The sequence below is a fragment of the Lutra lutra genome, chromosome 4, assembly GCF_902655055.1.
Source record: "Lutra lutra chromosome 4, mLutLut1.2, whole genome shotgun sequence".
Classification (NCBI taxonomy): domain Eukaryota; kingdom Metazoa; phylum Chordata; class Mammalia; order Carnivora; family Mustelidae; genus Lutra; species Lutra lutra.
The window spans coordinates 174,209,796-174,228,026 of NC_062281.1; the positions used below are offsets into that span (position 1 = coordinate 174,209,796).

The following is an 18,231-nucleotide window of genomic DNA, read 5'->3' on the forward strand; positions in this document are numbered from 1 at the left end:
TCCGTTCTTCTAGAACTAGCTCAAATTCCACCTCTCTTCCAGCCATCGGGGCCTGAAATCAATTCATCATCTTCAAGCTAATTCCTAAAACCCTTTCTTTAACCTACTCTTTTGGCATTTATTACGTTTGCCTTTTATTAAAGTGACCTGCAAAATTATCTCATTGCACTAGGCAGTAAGGCCCTTAGGCAGAAAACCTGGTATGGCCATTGTACCTAATATAGAATATGAACCCAAAAAATACTTGTTGAATAAATGAGTAAATGAAAGCACTAACTAATAATCACTACATATCAGGCACTCTGGGAGATAAGAAAGAGCTATGTCCCCTGTTCTCCTAGGTCTTATATATTCTTTCAAAAGAAAAGGTATGATAATCACAGAGGAAAAACAGAGATCTTTTAAAAACAGTAACTAGGGGCTCCTGGGTGGCTCAGTGGGTTGAAGCCTCTGCCTTCCACTCGGGTCATGGTCCCGGGGTCCCAGGATCGAGCCCCACATGATGCTCTCTGCTCAGCGGGGAGCCTGCTTCCTCTTCTCTCTCTCTGCCTGCTTCTCTGCCTATTTGTGATCTCTGTCTGTCAAATAAACAAATAAAATCTTAAAAAAAAAAAAACAGTAACTAAAGTAGCTGTCATATACTGAGTTTCCACCATAGACTAGACATTAATCTGGCTCTTTACAAATAAGCCTGTAATTAAATCATTCCATCATTTCTGAGACACAGGCATCATCCCCTCTATCTGATAGTAAGAAGCTGAGGGTGGGAGAAGAGGAGTCTGCTCAAGGTCATACACTAGTTTGCAGCAGAACTAGGACTCTTTCTGATTTATGTCTAACTCTAAAAACTCTCAACATCATTCCACTATATCATGTTTCTTTCCTGGATGCAGCTCTAGAAATAGTTTACAACAAACGCTTCTGTTTGGCCACTTGGTTATTACTAGAAATAGCCTATACATAGAAACCTGTACAGCACAAAACCAGAGAGCCCCTTCCCTTCTCTACCCTTGTTCTGAGACAGAGAAGTAGCCCTTTCATTTTACTTGTTTCACATTTTACCCCTACAAGAGTGACTTTGGGAAATTCCATTCCTTTTTAATGAGTCTGTATACAGCACAGGATTCTTTGGAGCAGAAGCAATTTATTATAATGTAATCAGTAAATGCCAGACTTAAATAAAATTACTAAGCTCTGAGTTATAAAACATTTTCTACTATGAAAGGTGTTTTGTCAATAATCAGACTTACAAACATGTCAATATTTAGAGATGAAACTACAGAAATATGGAAAAACTCAAAAGTCACATGCAACAGCTAGAAGCATCATGTGGTAAAAAGGGCCCTAGCTTCTATGTCCTAGTTCAGGTCCTTGACCTACTACAATTTGTCATTAACCACAAGGAAATTACTTGTCACCAAGCATCAAGATAGAAACTAGGAATATAAGGACGTCTGGCTGGCACATCAGTAGAGCACGTAACTTCTGATCTTGGAATTGTGGGCTTAAGCCCTACAACTGGGTGTGGAGGTTGCTTAAAAATAAAATCTTTCTTTTTTTTTTTTTAAGATTTATTTACTTATTTTAGAAAGAGAAAGCAAAAAAGAGAAAGAGTGCACACTTGGGGAGCGGCAGAGGGCAAGGGAAACAAGCAACAACTCCCTGAGTAGGAAGCCCAGCAAAGGGCTCAATATGAGGACCCTGAGATCATGACCTGGCCTGAAATCAGAGTCAGATGCTTTGATCAACTAAGCCATCCAAGCGCCCAAAAATACAATTTTTTTTAATAATTTTTTTTTAAGATTTTATTTATTTATTTGTCAGAGAGAGAGAAAGAGAGCGAGCACAGGCAGACAGAGTGGCAGGCAGAGGCAGAGGGAGAAGCAGGCTCCCCACAGAACAAGGAGCCCGATGTGGGACTCGATCCCAGGACGCTGGGATCATGACCTGAGCCGAAGGCAGAGGCTTAACCAACTGAGCCACCCAGGCGTCCCCAAAAATACAATTTTTTAGAAAAAAGGGGGGGACGGGCGCCTGGGTGGCTCAGTCAGTTAAGTGTCTGCCTTTGGCTGAGGTCATGATCCCAGGGTCCTGGGATCGAGCCCCACATCGGGATCCCTGCTCAGGGGGGGAGTCTGCTTCTCCCTATGCCTGTTGCTTCCCCTGCTTGTGCTCTGTCAAAAAAATTTTTAAAAAATCTTTTAAAAAAAGAAAAGAAAAGAAAAAAAGGAAGGAAAAGAAAGGAAAGAAAGAAACTAAGAATATAAAGTAAAATGGAGATAATACCCACAGTGGAGGTTCTTAAGAGAATCAGACACACAAATGTGCATCTTGCATAATGCCTGGCATATAGTATATATCCAATAAATACCAATTCCCTCCCTTTTAGGTAAAATTACTTTGTATCCACAGTGATTTTGCTTAGAACTATAAATATAAGGGTTTCCCAACTTTTACCCACCAAGATCCCACTCAAACATTTATTTTTCTTTTTTTTTTTTTTAATTAATCAATAACTGGGGCAATTGAGTGGCTCAGTTAAGTGTCTGCCTTTAGTTCAGGTCATGATTCCCGCTTCAGGGGAGTCTGCTTCTCTCTCTGTCCCCTTCTCCCTCCTCTCATGTTTTTTCTCTCTCTCACAAATAAATAAAATCTTTTTTTTTTTTTAATTTAACAGAGAAAGAGGGAACACAGCAGGGGGAGTTGGAGAGGGAGAAGCAGGCTTCCCACTGAGCTGAGAGCCCGACATGGGGCTTGATCTCATGACGTCAGCCAAAAGCAAACACTTAACAACTGAGCCATCCAAGCACCCCTAAATAAAATCTTTCCAACAAAACCACAAATAAATAAAATAAATTAATTGATAACATAATTGTCACTGAGAGCACCTGATTAGCATGAGATAAACAATGTGATATTTTAACAACAAAAGCAATACCATAAAGTCTTGGTTAACTTGAAGGTAAATGCATGATTTTGGTTGGCTTTCTGAAACACTGGAAACAGTTCAGAAACCCTTCACAGAACCTTAGAGCACTATGAACTCCTGATCAGAAATCACTGGCATACATCAGAGAAAGCCTGTGGGACAGATAGCAAATTCCTTATATCACCAGCTTATATGGATAGCAAATCTTCCATTCTTAAATGAAAGGTAAGAAGAGCCAATGAAACTCTGAAAAACAATCTGAGAATTTTGAAGGGGTGGGGGGTGGGAGGTTGGGGGCACCAGGTGGTGGGTATTGTAGAGGGCACGGATTGCATGGAGCACTTGGTGTGGTGCAAAAATAATGAATACTGTTATGCTGAAAAAAATAAAAAAAAAATAAAAATAAATAAAAATAAAAAAAAAAAGAAGAGCCAATGAAAGTAAGATGTCATATTCAGAACACAGTTATCCCAAGAAACGTTAAACCCCACTGGAGTTGCTTCTAGATTACCCTACTCTTTCACATGGTCTTTACCTTTTTTGAGCCTCCGTACTGAGAGAAACAAGGAGCAGAAGCTTCAGGAGTGCTTGTTGGCTAACTGGTTAAACGGCAGACAAAGAATAAGGGGAAGGTAACAAAACCACTGATGGGGCATCTCTATGCTTTGCATGTTAGCATCCAATCTTAGAACTCTATGCAGTATGATGTTATCGATATCCAAGGATCACAAGAGCTACAGAAGTCATCAATATCACAGACTATACATGTAGAGTTCCTAGGTCAGCCTGATTCACCACAGCATTCTATGGTTTGAGAAGTAGGACTGTAGCCTTTTCAAAACTTTTACCTACTCAATGATAACGTTGTTAGGGTCGAGGTCTTTCCCAGTCCCTTGGTTGACGACTTTCATGGAGAGGGACACTTTTATCCTATCATTTTTCATCTGTTAAAGACAAAAACAGTCACCAACAGTTAAGAGTATACCATTTAGACTGCTGGTCTAAAATTATCTAACAAAGCATCAAAAGCTTTTATCATCATAACAAACACTGAGCTCCTCTAATGGCTGAGGTCCTGTACTAGAAATACCGGGGGTACTAATGAGCATTATAAATAGATCTTGTGGCAAATTTACTTTAGGAAATGGTTTTTATCTCATTCTTCTCCTTCTGGGGAGGAAAGACAGAAATGGTAGCTCAGAAATTCAAGGCTGGGGAGCCTGGGTGACTCAGTGGGTTGGAGCCTCTGCCTTCAGCTCGGGTCATGATCTCAGGTCCTGGGATCGAGCCCCACATCCGGCTCTCTGCTCGGCAGGGAGCCTGCTTCCCCCTCTCTCTCTGCCTGCTTGTGATCTCTCTCTCTCTGCCTGCTTGTGATCTCTCTCTCTCTCTCTCTGTTAAATAAATAAATAAAATCTTAAAAAAAAAAAAAGAAAGAAAGAAATTCAAGGCTTATGGAGGTAACCAAAATCCAACCAAAATCAAGGCCTTTTAAGAATATAAAACCTGGGGACGCCTGAGTGGCTCAGTTGGTTAAGCAGCTGCCTTCGGCTCAGGTCATGATCCCAGCGTCCTGGGATCGAGTCCCACATCAGGCTCCTTGCTTGGCGGGGAGCCTGCTTCTCCCTCTGCCTCTGCCTGCCATTCTGTCTGCCTGTGCTCGCTCGCTCTCCTCTCTCTCTGACCAAAAAAAAAAAAAAAAAATATATATATATATATATATATATATATATATAAAACCTGGTTTTTCCAGGTAAGTTCAGCATAATGATAGGTTCAGAGATCCATGAGACCAGAACTCATTTCCTAAACATTCCAGACTAGACTAGATCCCCTTTTGGGCTTCGTCTAGTGCATTTTTAAACATGAAGGCAATTGTTAGCCATGTTGGTCTTCTTTTGCTTCCTCCAACATCTGACTCCTTTTTCCACTTTGGGGTCTCTACATCAGTCATTCTCTCTGCGTAGAATATGCTTATCCTAATTTTTCACATAACCAGTGCCTCTTTCTTTAGGTCTCAGCTCATACATCATTTCCACAGAGAGCCCGTTCCTGACCAAATCTACTGCGGATAATGCTTGAGCCCATTATAGCACTTATTATAATTTATAATTATTTTATATATATGTTTGCTTACTTTTATATTCGTTTCATCCAGTTACATTCTATATAAGTTCCATAACAGCTGAGGTGACCTAGGTCTGGCTCACTCTTACATCCCTCAGACTAGTACATATTAAGCACTCAAATCTTCTCAAATGGTATCTCTTTCAGACCTATCTCCCCTGCCATTCTCCGGTACAAGAGCAGGCTGCCCACATCCACAGCCCTCATGCCCTCAAGTGAGCTGCTGTTAACCGGCTCCTTCAGACCTTTCTCATTTGCCTCACACTGCATGATGCTGGGTATTCGGAGCAATAACGGGAAACTCTGTCTCTTTTTACTGTTTTGGTCCAAACTAAAGTGTACCTGGCAGCTATTCTTTTGAAATTTACGACAAAGACTAGTCCCATAAATTAAGTTTTCTTTTCTCTTTTTGGTTCTTTTTCCCCCACTTTAGGAAAGTTCTATAAATATGTACTTATTGCACACTTATTATAGTTTATACCACATCCCTTCTGAGTTTACAGGACAGCAACCAGAAGATTTCAACTCAGGACAGAATATAATGGCAGGATTCAAAAATAAGATCATCAGCCATAGTTAACAATATATACACATTTGCCATTATTAAATACCAACACTGTCCCCCCACCCCCCAGCTTTTCCTCAGTCTAACAACATGAAAGTTGCATGGAACCTTACCTCTCGACCAATAAGCTTCACCCACACTTTGTCTCCAACATCTACTATCTCAGAGGGCTTATCCACACGACAGGATGACATGTGAGTTCGATGGACCAGACCTGGGTACAAGAAAAAATGAAATAAAGCACAGGGGGTATATCTGGTATTTATACTCTAATGAGGTAAGGAGAAGATGGGAGTTGAGGATTCACTGAAAAATGTCTGTTACTTTAAAACTGTACATTAAGGGGCGCCTGGGTGGCTCAGGCCCACATGCGGCTGCCCGCTCAGCAGGAGGCCTGCTTCTCTTGCTCCCCTCCCTCTCCTCCTACTTGTGTTACCTCTCTAGCTGTGTCTCTCTCTGTCAAATAAATAAATAAAATCTTTAAAAAAAACTGTAAATTAGGGGCGCCTGGGTGGCTCAGTGGGTTAAGCCGCTGCCTTCGGCTCAGGTCATGATCCCAGGTCCTGGATTCGAGCCCCGCATCGGGCTTTCTGCTCAGCTGGGAGCCTGCTTCCTCCTCTCTCTCTGCCTGCCTCTCTGCTTACTTGTGATTTCTCTCTGTCAAATAAATAAATAAAATCTTTTAAAAAAAAATACCATTTTTAAAAAAACTGTAAATTAAAACAATCTGAGATCATTTTTTGTACTTAACACATATTGTTTAAAAATAATGCTCTATGTTAGCAAACGTGATACAAGAACAACACATTAGTAAAAACACAAGTCAGTGAAAGTCTTTGAAAGCAAGGGCATCAAAATGTTTATACCTTTGATGCAAGAATATCATCATTAGAATTTTTCCAAAAGAAAAAACTCAACAGAGGCAAAAACCAAAAACCTATGGGTATATAAAAGTACTTGTAGTAAAAAAAAAAAAAAAAAAAAAAAAAAAAAAAAAAAAAAGTACTTGTAGTATTATTACCCACAAAGGTTTAAAAAAAGATATAAAGCAATGTAAATGACCAATAATTGGAAAATTAGCTTGGTAAACTATGGTAAATCAATCAAACGGAAGAGTAAGAAGCCAACTAAATTACAATTACAAAAAATAATTATGATAGATGTTAAGTGAAAAAAGAAAATCGAAACAAGGTGCCATTTTTAATCTATTAAGTTAACAGCATATTTAGAAAATAACACCCATGTAGTAAAATAAGAAATATTCCTAAGGCTAGTATAAAATTTTAAAAATCATTTAGCACTCACTAACAAGAGTGGTAAAAATATTTAATAAAGCTAATTAAAAGTTAAATGATGGATTAGTTATTAAGTAATTTTTAAAATATTTACAATAGATATACTTTTCTGTCTGTCCAAAATCCTTTTGTGGGAGAACCACCTTCCCTACTTCTTTAATAGACCATTTCAGATTTTTATGAATAAAATTATTAAAGTATTAATCAACATCACCTTCCCTACTTTCTAAAATAAGTCTGGTCCATCTGATTTGGTTGAAGCTGCAGACACTACACATGCTTTATCAATCAAGATACTTCACCCCACTGAGGGATTAGCTAAATCAATTCATCTCTTTCAAGACATTTGTCAGGATTATAAAACTACAAAAATTTACCAATGCCCATCTTTACCACCAGGTGGCAAGAGTTGGCCAGAGGTAAAAGAAAAAACCCTAAGGGTGTAATCTGAGCAGCCAATACAGTCATAGGGAAGCTAAATTTATCCTGCAACCCACAGTGAGAATGGCCAAAACATTTCTCAACTGCGTTTCTGTCCCCTTCAATGTATTTTGAAAACAGAAAAAAATCAGAAACAAACTAGGGGCACCTGGGTGGTTCAGTTGGTTATGTGTCTACCCTCAGCTTAGGTCATGATCCCAGGGTCCTGGGACTGAACCTGTGTGGGGGCTCCCTGCTCAGCAGGGAGTCTGCTTCTCCCCTACCCCTCCCCCTTCTGTTTGTGCTCTCACGTGCATACACATTCTCTCTCCAATAATAACTTCTTTTAAAATAAATAATAAATTACTATATTAACATGTTAAACAGATTGTGAACTTAGTGACTGGTACAAGGAAAGACACAATTCACCAATTTATTAATTTACAACAGAGGATATACTTTTTTTAAAAGATTTATTTATTTATTTGTGAGAGGGAAAGAGAGCGCGCACACACACATAAGCAGGAGGAGCTGCATGCAGATCGAGAAGCAGGCATCCCACCAAGCAGGGAGCCTGACTCAGGGCTCCATCCCAGGACCCTGGGATCATGACCTAAGCCAAAGGCAGACGCTCAACTGACTGAGGCACCCAGGCTCAGTTCTTAGGATATACTTTTTTTAAATTCCCAGTCCTTGCCTATTAGTTAAACTACCCACTGCTCCCAGTATCAAATACCTAAAAAATTGGGTAAGTGATCACAAATTGCTTTAACACAGAATCAGAACAAAATGGAGACACATAGTTTAAGATAGGTTTCCAGTCCACAAATTTAAGGGACTATCACTTCCTCTTGGAATAGATAGATAAAATGATACAATTGGATTTCAGTCTCCTAAATTATAATTTCTTTCCAATCCCTTTTCTCTGGAATCACACCCAGATTATCTTGTCACCGTCTTGAGTGCTCTCATCTCTTTAGTCACAGATTTATAGGCAATTACCTGGCATATATCTATGGTTAATCCCATGCTCTGTATGGGGGATTCATTACCAGCTGCATTTTCAGAGAGAAGTCTATATTCTTGGGAGGTATTTCATTGCCAGCCACATAAACCACCCAGAATTGGGTTAAGTGGATATGGTAGACGGCACGAAATAACACATTTGAGGCCCCCTTACTCTGTGCTGGATACCTCATTAAACACAGAACATCCACCCATTCATTTAATCCTTGTATCAACCCTGTGATATAAGTTCACATGAGGAAATACTATAGATGTTAAATACATTGTGCAAGATTACAAAGCTAATTAAGAACTGCAATTCGAATGTGAGTCTGTATGGTCTTCTACAACATACTGATATTTCTCTATTTTTTCTTTTTTATTGGTCTATGTTTCCATTAAAAAAAAAAAAAAAGATGGTCTCATCTATAAGAAGTAGAAACACATCTAATTCTGCTCCAGCATACACTCCAAAATGAACAGGAACAACAAAAACGCTTTGCTTGTCCATCTACATGGAAGGGAGCTCTTCAGAGCAGTTTGTGCCTGGATTTCTGACATGAAGCCATAAATGCCCAAAGGGCATATCAAGTCCATCATCATGTTCAGTAAACTCAACATGACACTTAAACAGACTGACTCCCATCTGAGTGTCTGCTGGTAAAAGAAATTTTGACAACGTGGAAAGAGCTAGCATCTCAGTCACTACATATTAAAAAAAAAAACAAAAAAAAAACAGAAGTAGCCTATTTATTGTTCGCTTAAAAATATTCTCCCAAATGTGTTGTTCAACCTCAATTTCTTTCACAACTCCCACTGCTACAAAGAGTTCCTAAAAATAAAATGATTAGAGCTACAGCCCAAAAATGTCAAAATAAAAGGTTCCCTTTATCTTTGGGGGATCTGAATTCCCTTTCTAGAATTTTCAAATAAGTTATCACCAATCCATGGTATATGACAATAATGTAAGTCCACAAGTTAAAGTGCTTTCACACCCTTTATCTTGTCGCAATTATAGGTTCATTCAAATAGTTATTAAATATCCACAGTATTATAGGCAAAATGGATTCAAGGACAAATAAGACATGATCCTGCCAATCAAGAAACTCGAAAATAAACACATCATTCCCATTTCACAGATAAGGAAACTAAGGCTCAAGTCTGAAACAACTGGAAGTCAAAAGCCAGTAACAGGCAGAGCTGTTATTTTTTTTGTCTTTTTTTTTTAAGATTTTATTTATTTATTTGACAGACAGAGATCACAGGTAAGCAGAGAGGCAGGCAGAGAGAGAGGAGGAAGCAGGCTCCCTGCTGAGCAGAGAGCCCAATGTGGGGCTCGATAACAGGACCCTGGGATCAGGACCCGAGCTGAAGGCAGAGGCTTTAACCCACTGAGTCACCCAGGCGCCCCTAGAATTTATTCATTTAATAAAATGTACTGAATACCCACTATTCCTCAAATACTGTTCTAGGCCCCAACATTTCACAGCTCAGTGGATAACTGCAACTTCACTTATATTACTACACTGCATTGTAATTTGTTCATATCTCTAGTATATGAACAATCTGAGAGCAGCAGGGACTATTTTCTTATCTCAGTGTTCCCACCTAACATAGTGACCAGATAATAGAATTCAATAATTATGTGCTAAACTGAATTAACTGCTAAAAATAATTGAGCTTCAGGGTGCCTGGGTGGCTCAGTCAGTAAAATGTGTGATTCTTGATCTCCCTCAGGGCTTGATCTTGGCCTTTGTGTTGGGATCCATGAAGTAAAAATATTTGAGCTTCTACCATAAGCAAGACACCTTAAAAATATAACATTAAACAGTCTCTGATCCCAAAATTTCACGTGCTGGTAGGGCAGAGGATAGTTGAGAAAAAAAATAAAAGAACTTCACAGAAGACTGCACTGACACTATGATAGTCACCAGCCATGTTGCTGTTTTAAGTTTAAATTAAAATAAATGAAGTTAAAAGTCAGTGGCTACATTACATTTATTACATGTACATTACATGTACACGTAATGTACATGTACATTAATACATTATAATTATTATTATAGCGCAGATGTGCTATAATACAAAAATATATTTGGTCTTTGTCCCTGGTTCCTACACAGCCTGTACACATCTCCTATAACTCTTGGAATCTCTCCTGTGATAGGATAGTCTTTTGTTATTCATACGCCCCTTCTGACCACACCAGTTTGTGCTAATGAGGTGACTTAGGGTAGGGCTCCTAGATGTCTCTGGATGGGCCAAGTCTCCAGAAGATCAAATGAGAGGGTTGGAACTTTCAGCCCCACTGGTCTCCAGGAAAGAGGGCAACGGGCTAGAGATTAAGCTCTATAAAAACTCGTGAACAAATGAGATTCAGAGAGCTTCAAGGTTAGTGAAAACATCAGCTTGTTGGGAGGGTGGTGTGCCAGAGAAGACATATAAGCTTAGAGTACACCCACCACCCATACCTTGCCATTCTAGCAAATTAAGAAACTTGAGGATGGGGTCGTGGGAACCCTTGCTTCATAGTGCACCAGTCAGAAGTACAAGTGGCTCAGGACATATGACCAGCATCTGAAGCAGAGGCAGTCTTGCGAGTCTGAGCCCCTTTAACTTGTGGTATCTGACAGTTACTCCAGCTAGATAGCGTCAGAATTGAATTAAGACACCTGCTACTGGAATCTGGAGAATTGGTTAGTGTCAGAAAACACACTGGAACAGATATAGAACATTTCCATCATCATAGATGGTTCTATTAGACACCACTATAGATGGGGGGAAATCTAGTTTAGATCTGAATACTAGGAAGGGGTCTTCCAACTCAGTAATGGTAAAAGTTCTGAGAAAAGAAGGCAGAGAAAAACAACCCAAGAGTCTCCTTTCCTGAATCAAAATGTTAAAATCTGGAGACCAGAATTATTTTATAGCTCAGTCCTTTTGGCATGGAACTTAATGATCTTCCCCCTTCGAGAGCAGAGAAGCCAAAATACAACTGTTCAAGTTATACAGTAAACCCACAGAAAAGCCCAGGATTAGAGAGTTCCCACCTAATTACTTGGCTTCCTGAGCTCTCCCTCTGAGGCTTTTCTCACCAGCTGTCAGACTAACAGATCACTTCTAAAGAGGAAGCCACAGTCGGAGGCATCCCCTGACAGGGCATGGACACGAGTCAGTGGAAGACTAACTGCTAAGAGGTGGCAGGTCTTTCATCTCCATACAGTCCCCAAAGTACCACATAAATGCACAAGCAAGGATGGGACTTTCAAGTACTGGGAGCTACGGCGAGTACACCAAGAAAATCTGTCTTCAGACCAGAAAAGGTACATGTCTAGAGGGACTGCGATGAGTTCCCTCCCATTAAAGCCAAACAACAGAAAATGAGAAACTTTATAATAGATTGCTACTGCTAGCTTGGAAACTACTGGTGAGCCCTTTCTAATCAAGATGCAATTTGTGGCATAGTCTCCAAGGCTGGGAGCAGGGCTTTATTATCGAAAGATCAGCTGTTGGACTTATTTTAAAGGAAAAATTTTGTTTTAAAAAACTGTCCAGGGGCACCTGGGTGGCTCAGTGGGTTAAGCCTCTGCCTTCAGCTCAGGTCATGATCTCAGGGTCCTGGGATCGAGTCCCACATAGGGCTCTTTGCTCTGCAGGGAGCCTGCTTCCTCTTCTCTCTCTCTCTGCTTGCCTCTCTGCCCACTTGTGATCTCTCTCTGTCAAATAAATAAAATCTTTAAAAAAAAAACTGTCCAAAGAAAAAGTCCCTATTCCATGTCCATGTCTCCCCTAGCAAACTGAACACTCCAGAGGTGACCTCTGTCAACAGTTTGTTGAGTATGCTTCTTAGGCTTTCTTCTAAACATATGCAGTAATTCCAAAACTACATAGGCTAACGTACACATGCTTTAAAATGTAGGTAGGGATGGGATGCCTGGGTGGCTCAGTCAGTTAAGCATCTGCCTTCGGCTCAGGTCATGATCCCAGAGTCCTGCGATCAAGCAAGTCTCTGAACATGCAGCCTGCTTCTCCCTCTGCCTGCCTCTCCCCCTGTTTATGATCTCTCTCTCACTCTCCGACAAATAAATAAATAAAATCTTTAAATAAAGTTTTTTAAAAATGTATGCAGGGAGGGTAGGGAAGGTCCTGTTCTTCAAACTCTGCTGCAACATGCTGTTTCATCTTACCTTGTGCATCTTTCCATTTCAGTAAGTTGGGATGTACCCATTTCATGAATTCTAAGAGGCACATTCCTGCCCTCACTTTACCATCTCTGAAATAAAAATGCTTCCTACAACCAGCGCTATCTTACAAAGGCTCTCAGTAAGGCAGCAGTGTGGGGGGAGTTTTCAGAGATCCTTTCTGGTAAAATGAAGAAGGCAGGGGCGCCTGGGTGGCTCAGTTGTTAAGCATCTGTCTTCGGCTCAGGTCATGATCCCCAGATCCTGGAATCTGGCCCTGCAGGCATCGCATTGGGCTTCCTGCTCAGTGGAGAGCCTGCTTCTCCCTCTCCCACTCCCCATGCTCATGTTCCCTCTTTCACTCTCTCTCTCTGTGTCAAATAAATAAATAAATAAAATGAAATGAAGAAGGCACCAGCATCAAAGTATCATGCTTCTTATCATCTGCATAGTTCACTGCATAAATGTACATAATTTATCTAAGTCTATGCTACAAACAATCTGCTAAAAGACTACTGGATTAAAGAAGAAGCATATTAAAAATGTCAATAGACATTGCCAAAATATACAACAATTTATGTTCCCAAAAGTAAGTAAAACTATTACTGAAAATGCCTATTTCCAAAATTTGTTATTAGTAGTAATTTTGGTAAGTTTTTACTTAAATTCCAGTTAGTTAACATACAAGGTAACAGCAATGTCTTTAGCATTTGTTAATCTCAAAAATCTTATGAGTGTTTTAAATCACTTTAAAAAACCATTTTGAGATAATTTTAGATTCACATGTAGTCAAAAGAAATAATGCAGGGAAATCCTGGATACCCTTTACCCAGTTTGTTAACTGTAACAGTAAGTATCGCACTTCTGGTGTTCTCTGAGCTGTTCCAGCAAATTATCAGAACGAGGGGGTGGGGTGGGTGGTGTGGGAACATTCAAATGTGTAGCCAAGTTTGACAGAAGTGTGGGTAATCTGGGGACTTGATGCTTGTAACTGGCGTCTGAAGTGAGAGCAGTGTTGTGGAACGCAGCCCTGAAGTCTGTGGAGTAGCGGAGGGCTCTACCTCTGGGCAGTTAGAGTCAAAATTGAATTGAGCTGTAGGATACCCAGCTGGTGTCAGAGAATCAAAGAACTGGAGAACTGGTTAATTACCCGCCACATTCGGCAATGGCAATAAACACCTGTAGTACTGACACTTTCCACAGCAGAAAAGATCCTAGGGAACATACTGAGTGAAGAAGTCAGTCAAAAAGACATGTTGTATGATTCCACTTAATAAGAAATGCCCAGATGAGGCAAACATATAAAGACAGAAGATAGACTAGTGGATGCCTAAGGTTTGGGCAGGCGGGATGGTAATCTGGAGTGACTGCTAATAGGTACAGAGTTTCTCTTTGAGCGTGATGAAAATGTTCTCACATTAGATTGTAGTGATGGTTGCAAAATTGTGAATATATAAAAATCCACTGATTTGTACATTTGGGTGAAATGCATGGTATATGAATTACTTCTCAATAAAACTGCAAAAAAAAAAACAAAAACCATAACAGGATGTTACACAAAAGGAATCAGGAATCAGAAGGTATGCAACCTTCTGGGATTAGCTTTTTTCACTCAACATAATTCTCTGGAGACTGAGCCAGATCGTTGCATACAACCACGCTTCATCTCATTTCACTTTACCGCCAAGTAGTGTTCACTGCATAGTGTGCCACAGTGTAAGTTAGTTTTGTTTTTTTTACAGATTTATTTATTTTAGAGAGCAAGAGAGAGAGAGAGCACACATAAAGCAGGGAGGGGCAGAGGGAGAGAGAGAAAGAGGCTTTACATTAGTTTTAAATCAATCTGGAGAATGAGCATTTTTTAAGACATTTATCAATCAATTGTTATTCTTTCTCCTATGAATTTTTTCCATATTCTTGGCACCTTTTCCTACTTTCCCTTTTTTTTAATTAGTCTTCCGTCATGTGTCCTACAAATTCTTTTTCCCAATACACTTTATGATTTTTAAAATAAAATTTTTTACTTTTATGAAGTCAAATACCATTCCATATTTTTCTAATATCCTTGTAGTTATATTTTTTTGCATTAACATCTTCAATAAATCCTTAATTTATTATAGCACAAGGAATAAGCAAGTTGAGATTTTGGATCTACTAGCACTGCGGTATGGTAAAAAGCCTATGGGCTAAGAATTAGAAGGCTCAGGTTCTAGACCTAGCTATGCCATTACCTAGCTAAATCACTCTGAGCAGGCCACCAGTCTATAGAACCTGTCTTTTCTACTTAACACAATTATTTTAAGAAACAAATAAGATTATAGATAATAAGGGGATTCTCAAGAAATATTCAACTAGTGTCTGTCACTTTAAAAAGAAAAATTAGGGGCGCCTGGGTGGCTCTGTGGGTTAAAGCCTCTGCCTTCGGCTCAGGTCATGATCTCGGGTCCTGGGATTGAGCCCTGCATCGGGCTCTCTGCTTAGCAGGGAGCCTGCTTCCCCCTCTCTCTCTGCCTGCCTCTTTGCCTACTTGTGATCTCTGTCTGTCAAATAAATAAATAAAATCTTTTATAAATAAATAAATAAATAGAAAAATTAAAGCATAATACATATAATATATTCATATTGGTTACAAAACTATTCCCATTCCCTGTGCCATATACTAGAAAATCCACATCAGCATCAGAGAGGGATTAGACTGCCCTACCCCAAATTCTAAGACCAAAGAGGTCAAGGGCCTTGCCTAGGGTCACAGGTGAAATTTAGACAAGAGCTGGTTCCAAAAGTAGCTATACCTAGCCCCTGACCAAGTCAGAGAGCATCATTCTTCTGAGTTAAGGCCAACAAAAACATGGACTGTCATCATTTGTCTATATCCATATCTCTACACTAAAGACAAAAACCAAAGTACTATCTGTAAAAGAGTCTATAATCAGGATGTGGAGGGGTGACAAAAGACAGTGGAATGGAAGGGCTGACTTTCAAGTGACAGGTTCCCACCTTGCTTCCGACAACCTGGGATTTTGATGAAGGCTCCATAGTCTGTCACCATAGCAACCTATAAAGACCAAAAAAAAAAAAAAAAAGAAAGAAAGAAAGAAAAAGAAAAAGAATCAATGTCACACAAATGAGAATCTCTCTTCCATAGCATTTAACCTAGTCTCCCTGAATTTCTACTTGGCACTGATGTTGCAGAGCTCCCTAAAACTATGTTCTGTCAAATATTCTTTCTGTTCTTTTTGAACACACGAAACACACTGCTGAGATTGGAGTGTTGTCAGATGGTATGACAAAATCTAGGGATGTCGAAATCCCACACGTACTGAAATCCCCAAAGGAGATATTTGAAGAAAAGGAACACACAGCAGAAAATCTGGTAATAAAGTTACACTTTCTATTAGCTAGGGCTGAGATCCCCAATCCCAATACAGAGAACTTTAATAATTTGGGATGGATTATATAGGACAGTCCTTTCTCCTAAACTTCAAGTCAAAACTGATGATATAGCCTGCTCTATTTAACTCCAAACCAGTCTTAGATTTTACAAGACAACTACAGAAAATACTAATACAGATATGTAATAGAACCTAGAAAGATGTAATGAGAGAGAAAAAGAGTTGTCCCTGAGTCTTTTGTGGAGGTGCCCTAAGATGGAGAAGTTAGAGGCTTAATGGGTCTATGTAACAGGCAATAGTAATGAAAGGCCCAGAACCCCTGCCAGATAAAACATTAACCCAAACTCTATCTCTGCCTCCCATCCATCCTCTAGCCCACCCCCCAACCCGGGGATTGGGATTAAAACTGTCACTAAATTCCATATTTATCACTAAATTCATTATTATTTATAAAGTATTCAATATAATCTTACAGGGATAAGCTTTATTTTTTCAGTGACTTTAATTAGTTGTTTCATCTCAGGTACTCACTGTATCAGCTTCACCAAAACTAAGAGAAGGTGAGTGAATAGGACAAGTCAAGTCCCACTGCACCGCTGTTCACTAATACACATTGACTACTCACTATGTGTAAAATGCTGTTCAAACTGCTTTTCTTTTATTTATTTATTTATTTTTATTGACAGAGATCACAAGTAGACAGAGAGGCAGGTAGAGAGAGAGGGGGAAGCAGGCTCCCCGCTGAGCAGAGAGCCCGATCCGGGGCTCGATCCCAGGACCCTGGGATCATGACCTGAGCCGAAGGCAGAGGCTTTAACCCACTGAGCCACCCAGGCACCCCTCAAAGTGCTTTTCTTTTACATACTCCTCATGATACCATATGATATTGGTACTGTTATTGTTCTCATTTGATGACAAACTGATGGGGAGACCAAGCAACTTACCCAAAGCACAAAGCTAGTCAGCAGCAGAGCTGGGATCTGAACCCAGTGAGTCTTAACTACACTAGAACTGCTCATAAGTTCCCTTGAACTATAAAATTCTAACATATTTTTAAATGAACACTTGAAATAACTCTATGATACAGCATTAATGGGTTAAGAACCAAAAGCTTTTTTTTTTTTTTTTAAGATTTTATTTATTTGAGAGAGTGCACATGAGCAGGAGGAGGGGTGGAGAGAGAAGGAGAAGCAGACTCCCCGCTGAGCACAGAGCCAGGAGAGGGACTGGATCCCAGGATCCTGAGATCATGACCTGAGCTAAAGTTAGACACCTAAATGACTGAGCCAACCAGGTGTCCCAAGAACCAAAAGTCCTCTTTTATACTGATGAATATGTTATAGTGGGGTGGGGACCAAACAGTCCCAAAGAAACAGTACAATGAGGCAGATACTAGTACTTAAAATCAAGGTAAGGTGAAACTGGAGGAAAGTTGTCAGAGATTAGCTGGTGTGATCCTATCATGCTTCAAATGAGGAAAGGAAGACCAGAGACACAAAGTGCTTACCCCAATACACAAAGCAAGTTGTTTTCTGCAAAACAGGGCTACATGGATACAGATAAAACTGTAACTTTTTTTTTAAGTTTTTTTTAAAATTTTATTCACTTGAGAGAGAGAGAGCGTGAGAGAGAGAGAGCATGACAGGGGAGAAGGTCAGAGGGAGAAGCAGCCTCCCTGCTAAGCAGGAAGCCCGATGTAGGACTTGATCCTGGGACTCCAGGATCATGACCTGAACCGAAGGCAGTCGCTTAACCAAGTGAGCCAGTCAGGTGCCCAAGATTGTAAATTTTTAATTATAATAAAAGCAAATCCCTTCTTTCTGGACCAACTAAAGGCTTTTGCTTTTAAACTTTTTTTTTTTTTTTTAAGAGAGAGAAAGATAGAGAACATGCGCATGCACGCATGTATGCAAGAAGTGAGGAAAAGAGAGAGGGAGAGAAAGACTCCCAAGCAGGCTCCATGCCCGGCACAGAGCCCAGTTGGGGCTAGATCCCATGACCCGGAGACCATGACCTGAGCCAAAATCAAGAGTCGACCACCCAAATGACTGAGCCACCCAGGCGCCTCAGCTTTTGCTTTAATTTAGTAACTGACTTTAGCTCCACAGATCTAGAAAGATGACTAAGGTGTTTCTTACTGCATAACAACATTATTAAGGACAGAGTTATCTAACAAACTTAAAAGAACCATCTGGAATTTGGAGCCCAACTCACCTTGCTGCTGTAAATTAAGACCATCTCACTTTTCAATCCTGAACTCCAGTGTCACATTATGATCTTTTGAGGAAATATCATTAACAGACCTTAATTTGGCCTC

The 18,231-nt window shown here is 39.9% G+C and overlaps 1 protein-coding gene across 2 annotated transcripts in view; it reads right to left on the minus strand.

The window, feature by feature from the left end:
* The window catches only part of ZCCHC17 (zinc finger CCHC-type containing 17), a 57,434-nt gene that overhangs the window by 25,536 nt on the left and 13,667 nt on the right, over nt 1-18,231 (minus strand). For both annotated transcript variants that reach the window (XM_047724310.1, XM_047724309.1), the window contains exons 3-5: nt 15,520-15,577; nt 5,735-5,835; nt 3,782-3,873 (exon numbers count right to left, since the gene is read on the minus strand). In XM_047724310.1, coding sequence (XP_047580266.1) covers nt 3,782-3,873; nt 5,735-5,835; nt 15,520-15,577 — 251 coding nt within the window. The remainder of the gene's footprint in view (nt 1-3,781; nt 3,874-5,734; nt 5,836-15,519; nt 15,578-18,231) is intronic.